Source organism: Triticum urartu, chromosome 5 (genome assembly GCF_003073215.2).
Source record: "Triticum urartu cultivar G1812 chromosome 5, Tu2.1, whole genome shotgun sequence".
NCBI classification, from domain to species: Eukaryota; Viridiplantae; Streptophyta; class Magnoliopsida; order Poales; family Poaceae; genus Triticum; species Triticum urartu.
The window spans coordinates 364,866,970-364,873,969 of NC_053026.1; the positions used below are offsets into that span (position 1 = coordinate 364,866,970).

At 46.3% G+C, this 7,000-nt stretch overlaps 1 protein-coding gene across 1 annotated transcript; it reads left to right on the forward strand.

Annotated features, from left to right (window-relative positions):
- The first annotated feature begins 4,114 nt into the window (after positions 1-4,114).
- LOC125509055 (bZIP transcription factor 44-like) lies at positions 4,115-6,208 on the forward strand. Its single transcript, XM_048673931.1, has 2 exons — positions 4,115-5,185; positions 5,604-6,208. The coding sequence occupies exons 1-2, from the start codon at positions 5,003-5,005 to the stop codon at positions 5,883-5,885; spliced, it is 465 nt and encodes a 154-aa protein (XP_048529888.1). The 5' UTR covers positions 4,115-5,002; the 3' UTR covers positions 5,886-6,208.
- Positions 6,209-7,000: the final 792 nt, after the last annotated feature.

Below are 7,000 nucleotides of genomic sequence, written 5' to 3' on the forward strand. Positions count from 1 at the left end.
TTGCGGCGGTGGAAATAGGATTTCGGGGTGCTCCTAGATGTTTGTGGGGTATGTAGATATATATAGGAGGAAGAAGTAGGTCGGTGGAGCAACGAGGGGCCCACGAGGGTGGAGGGCGCGCCTAGGGGGTAGGCGCGCCCCCCTGCCTCGTGGCCTCCTTGTTGATTGCTTGATGTCCACTCCAAGTCCTCTGGATCACGTTTGTTCCAAAAATCACGCTCCCGAAGGTTTCATTCCGTTTGGACTCCGTTTGATATTCATTTTCTACGAAACACTGAAATAGGCAAAAACAGCAATTTGGGCTAGGCCTCTGGTTAATAGATTAGTCCCAAAAATAATATAAAAGTGTAAAATAAAGCCCATTAACATCCAAAACAGATAATATAATAGCATGGAACAATCAAAAATTATAGATACGTTGGAGACGTATCATCTAGCTCGTCGTCGTCAGCAGCGGTAGCTGCAATGACATCGCCCCGCCACCACCATCGTGAGGGACGAGCACCATGGTCGCCGGTGATTGCCTCAAACCGTGGCTCTGATACCAATTGTTGGTGTCTTACCCTTGAACCCTAGCTAGCCCTAGCTCTCTCTCCCTCTCTCTCTCTGTAGCACTCTCTTCTCTCTCTGCTATGCTTCGAACGACGCAAGGAAGAAGAAAGGAGGAGGAAGAAAGACATAGGAGACACGGTGGGTTTTCCAGCGCATGAACGCCGCCTCAACAACAGCCTTTTCCCGAGCAACAAACTCGACACCACACCCATTACAATGAGCTCAACAGGGGTCTTATACCCAGGGCCAGCAGTGGGCACGACCCATGCTCCCACCCAGTCCATGTGCTTGATCCGACCCGCTCTGACCATTCCCACGACGCGCACGCTGGCGTGGGGATCGCGTCGAGCCCGCAACGGATCAGTGTCAATCACCCCGTCCAGCTCACCAATGGCTTGGACCTGGTTTGGTACCTCACGCTCATACACGCGTGTCCGCACCCCTGCTCTTCCTACGCACGCACACATGCAACCCAGACCTGCCCCGTACACTAGTCGGACACAGGTCAGACTATGAACTAGTCGGATGATACGTCTCCAACGTATCAATAATTTTGATTGTTCCATGCTATTATATTATCCATCTAGGATGTTTTATATGCATTTATATGCTATTTTACATGATTTTTGGGACTAACCTATTAACCTAGAGCCCAGTGCCAGTTTTCTGTTTTTCCTTGTTTTTGAGTATCATGGAAAAAGAAAACCAAACGGAGTCCAATTGACCTGAAATTTCACGGAGATTATTTTTGGACCAGAAGAAGCCCACGGAGTATCGAAGATGGGCCAGAAGAGTCCCGAGGCACCCACGACGGGGGGGGGGGGGCGCCCCCTCCCTCGTGGCTGCCTCGGGGACTCCCCTGACTTGTTCCCGACTCCAACACCTCTTATATATACCCAAACTTCCAGAAAGAAACCTAGATCGGGAGTTCCGCCACCGCAAGCCTCCGTAGCCACCAAAAACCAATCTAGACCCGTTCCGGCACCCTGCCGGGAGGGGGGAATCCCTCTCCGGTGGCCATCTTCATCATCCCGGCGCTCTCCATGACGAGGAGGGAGTAGTTCACCCTCGGGGCTGAGGGTATGTACCAGTAGCTATGTGTTTGATCTCTCTCTCTCTCTCTCTCGTGTTCTTGATTCGGCACGATCTTGATGTATCGCGGGCTTTGCTATTATAGTTGGATCTTATGATGCTTCTCCCCTCTACTCTCTTGTAATGGATTGAGTTTTCCCTTTGAAGTTCTCTTATCAGATTGAGTCTTTAAGGATTTGAGAACACTTCATGTATGTCTTGCATGTGCTTATCTGTGGTGACAATGGGATACTCACGTGATCCACTTGATGTATGTTTTGGTGATCAACTTGCGAGTTCCGTGACCTCGTGAACTTATGCATAGGGGTTGGCACACGTTTTCATCTTGACTCTCCAGTAGAAACTTTGGGGCACTCTTTTGAAGTTCTTTGTGTTGGTTGAATAGATGAATATGAGATTGTGTGATGCATATCGTATAATCATACCCACGGATACTTGAGGTGACATTGCAGTATCTAGGTGACATTAGGGTTTTGGTTGATTTGTGTCTTAAGATGTTATTCTAGTATGAACTCTAGGATAGATTGAATGGAATTAATAGCTTCATGTTATTCTACTACAGACTCTTGAATAGATCGATCAGAAAGGATAACTTTGAGGTGGTTTCGTACCCTACAATAATCTCTTCGTTTGTTCTCCGCTATCAGTGACTTTGGAGTGACTCTTTGTTGCATGTTGAAGGATAGTTATATGATCCAATTATGTTATTATTGTTGAGAGAATTTGCACTAGTGAAAGTATGGACCCTAGGCCTTGTTTCGAAGCATTGCAATACCGTTTGTGCTCACTTTTATTATCAGTTACCTTGCTGTTTTTTATATTTTCAGATTACAAAAACCTATATCTACCATCCATATTGCACTTGTATCACCATCTCTTCGCCGAACTAGTGCATCTATACAATTTACCATTGTATTGGGTGTGTTGGGGACACAGAGACTCTTTGCTATTTGGTTGCAGGGTTGTTTGAGAGAGACCATCTTCATCCTACGCCTCCCACAAATTGATAAATTTTAAGTCATCCACTTGAGGGAAGTTTGCTACTGTCCTACAAACCTCTGCGCTTGGAGGCCCAACAATGTCTATAAGAAGAAGGTTGTGTAGTAGACATCATCGAACCATGGACAGACAATGGCCAGACACTGGCCAAACACGCACACATGCACGCCACACACCCGACGCGTCCCGCGTGCACACACACACGCACACCCGACGCGGTCGCCGTGGCTTATTGCCAACACATGTGTGGTATATGTTGCACCGAACGGAGTACCAAGCTTTATTCAAGATGATGTGTATGCAGTTGGATTGGATGACGAGGGGGATTTTTACCCAACATGAGTGGCAACATAATCTTCGTAGAAACACATTAGCTGAAGTAGAGAGAAGTGTTGGCGAGCGGCCATCGTGCAAGGCTTCGACTATAGGATATAGAATACAGGTCATTCTATCTTCCAATAGAAACACATTAGCTGGGATGGTGCGCGCGAGCTGGCCAGTTGCATGAGATCTTGTGTTTGAACCCTAGCCTAGCCATATCAAACTAGAGGTAGGAGGAAAAAAATCGAAATTAATAGAGGAAGGGGGGACATACTTAAGGTTGGACCAAGCATTCTGCCTCGAGAAAGAAGAACCTGGTAGGTAGCATCCCTCTTGAACCGGAAGTAAATTAGAAAATCAGACAGTAAAATAAACCCTCTTGAACTAAGAGTAAATTAGAAAACCAGACATTAAAACAAACCAGTTGACGTGACATTCACAATCAACCGGGGAAAAATTAAACGAGGTAATTTTGGCACAAGTTCACATAAATTGGGTAAAAAAATGTGGGGAAAAAACTGCTAAATCAGGTAATTGTTGTCATAAACATGAAACAAAGGGACAAAAACGAAATAATTGCCCATAAGATCTCAACGACTGTGGCAGGCAACCAATTCCTCTGTCTGTGGACACAAAACTAATTAACATCCAATGATGGCCTAAGGATCTCTTGAGATACACGTTTCGAACACCAAAAAAAAATATGAAAAGAAATTTGTCCTCTCCTGACCCACACTTTTCTTTTCCGACGGCCCCTTGCTCACACCTGATAATCCAATCCATTCTCACACGGCAGGGGCAATCGTCCCTTCAGGACGATGACCATGAGCTCGACCACCATTTCCCTACATTTTCTACCCCAAAAGCGACTCTCGGCTAGTAGCAATTGGTAATGGTAAACCGCGCATGACGTCGTTCCGCAGGCAAGCAGACCGAAACCACGGACGGACGGACGGACGGCAAAAATCAGGATGAAACGATTCCTGACGCCGCCAGCAGATGCCGCAGAAGATTCCGAGCGCATCTCGCCATCCCTTTCACCTTTCCCGTCCACCACCACCACCACCACCACCATTACCAATTTCTCTCGCAATTGTTTCTCTCGCCAAACCCGCCCGTTTCCCGGCTATAAATGCCGCCTCTGCACCAAGCTTCAATTCCCTTTTCCCCTCTTCCCCAGCTCCCTTGCTAGGTTTCCTTCCGCTCCGCCGTGAGAGCACGCCAAACAGCAGAGCACAATCTGTTTCTTGGCTGCTGTCCAGCCCCGTCCACAGTGGCCAAAAGCCCGCCACCTCAGCCAAATCCTTCTTCCCAAATCTTAGGTTTTGACTTGGGGAGGCTCTGCCCAAATTTTCTTCCCCGGTCGTCCATTTCCAGGGGAGGTTCTGCCAAAAAATTCTCCCCTCATCATCCATTTCCCAGGGAAGGCTCTGCCAAAAATTCCTTCACTGATCATCCATTTCCCAGGGGAGGCTCTGCCAAAAATTCCTTCGCCGATCATCCATTTCCAGGGGAGGCTCTGCCAAAATTCCATCTGAACTTCATTCAATTTCCAAGGGGAGGTTCTGCCGAAATTTGATCTGCGACCGTTTCATTTCCAAGGGGAGGTTCTGGCAAAAAATAAAAAATATTTTTCTTGCCGCACAGCACCAAAACTTGCATCTGAAAACAGAACAGATCGATAATTTCATTGGAAGGTAAAGAAAAGAGTCTGTTGTGTTCTTGATGATAGAGCCGCAGTAGCACCAGGTGTAGATGTTGTTGCTGGTCCTGTTGGAGCATCCCCTCTCCGGATTTATGGTCGGCGCAGCGATCACTCGCCTCGTCCAGTCCTTCTCCGTCGTCTTCCTCTACTGGTTCTACGTCTTCTCCCTAACCACCCTGTAGCTCTGTAGCTGTAGCTGGAGTTCATACTAGTAACATAATCAAGCTAGCTAGCACTGAGTAACGAAGGTACCCAAGTGCTGTTACAAGGTGTGTTTTTTATACTCAAGATATAAGAGGAAGTGAAACTGTTGTAAGTTGTTGGGAGGTGACCATGTCAAGTGGGACCTCGTTCACGTCGAGCCAAGGGACCCGGAGCTCCAGGTCCGCCGAGGATTGCCCGGACCTCCGGGCCCAGATGGAGAAGAGGAGAAAGAGGAGGAAAGAGTCCAACCGGGAGTCGGCACGCCGATCTAGGGTGCGCAAGCAACAACACCTCGACGACCTCTCCTTGCAGGTTTGTTACACCCTTCCAAGCATGCTATTTATATAGGTGCACATAAGCATAAAGTTTGTACATGTCCATAATTTAATTGTGTAGTTGTCATAAATATTTAAAACATGTTTTTTTGTGAGAGCATGCGCCCAAGCATGCGAAAACAAAAATTGATGAAAACGAAGCCCCACCCGAAATATCTGCTCAGACAAAACACAGTTATTGTGATTTCCATGCCCCACCAATTGCCCCCTACCAAACACTTTAAGCAACACCACAAATTCATCCATCATCATGAGCTGCTTATAGTTTGCAATAGGTTGAGTTTCATCAAACTAGCTGCATCACATCTTCTACATGAAAGAAAACCTAACAAGAGCATGAGAAAAAAATGAATCTACATATTGCTAAGAAGAATATATTTTTGTGACAAAAACAGGTGGATCAGCTCAAGAACCAGAGCCAACAAATGAACATGGTGCTGGGCATGACCACCCAAAACCTTGTGGCGCTGCAAGCACAGAACTCGGTGATGCAGACACAGAAGATGGAGCTGGAGAGCAGGCTGTGCGCCCTGGGCGAGATCATCTGCTGCATGAACTCTATCACTAGCACAGCGAACCCCGTCGCCGCCATGGGCGCCACAACAAGCAGTGCCTATGACATTTTTGGCGCCGGCAGCACATGGAGCCAGCCCATAGACTTGTACCAGTGCTTCTAAGGAAGAAGAAGAATGGATGGTTGATGTTGTCATAGCTGGTAGGGCCTCTATGAAGGCATCAGGTTCTGTATCAATCATGTAGGGCCTTCGTGTCACCATTGATGCGTGCCCCTCTCTCTCTCTCTCTCTCTCTCTTGATTGTTTATTTTGTGAGGTTGGGTTGTAATGGTTGGTGAGGGAGGGTAGGAGGGGAATTGATGGGCCATTTTGTCAAAGAGAGAGAGAGGCTAGGGATTTTCTACTGGCTCCTGATGGTGATGTCTAGCTAGTAAGATGTGGAATTGGTACCTCCTGATATATAGTATATGCAAAGTGCTTCTCCATCTTCATGTACTCCCTAAGTTTATACTAAATCAGTGACACTTATTTTGGGACGAATAATTATCTCCGCCTAAATCCTTCTCTTATCGCACGTGTCTTTTTTCCTCTTGGTTAGGCTCAAGTATTGCGCTCCAACATTTTTGAGATGTGAAGCTAGGTAGGTTTTTGCCCATAAGTTATATTTTGCAGATCGGTGTAGATGTAAGTTCAGAAGCATGCAACATTTACGGATAAAAGTCGAATATTGCTCTATTGCCATCGCGACAAGGCAAGGTGACTCAAGAAAGAAGTATGCAAGCAAGATACCTAATTAATCAGAATAATTCATGGAGGCTGGGAATAAATCCATAAATCTCACTAAATACCTAATGCACACCAACGTGTGTAAAGGCTAGGATTTGAACCCTAATGGATACTGTCATGCCTCAACAACTCTACTAACCCACCAAAAGGTGGGCTCTCTACCTCTGCATTGTTCAATGTACAGAGCCTCAGCTCACTACAGAGCCTTGCAAAATCCTTATGATAGCCCATAGCTAAACACTAGGGGAGGGAAAACAAAGTCCCGGCCAAAACAGGATAATGCGCAAACCCACCTAAGGATAGAGCATGCAAGAGATTACAAAAACATCATTGCCACAAAGTCATATAACTCAACGTAAAGCAGCCACCCCAACCAAAGTCATGAGACGAAGATTCATTTTTAACCTAAATAGCCAGCTCTAAAATATGGAGGAGAATTTTTTGGTGTACACAAATTATATATTTACAGCATCTTTATATCTTCTTTTTAA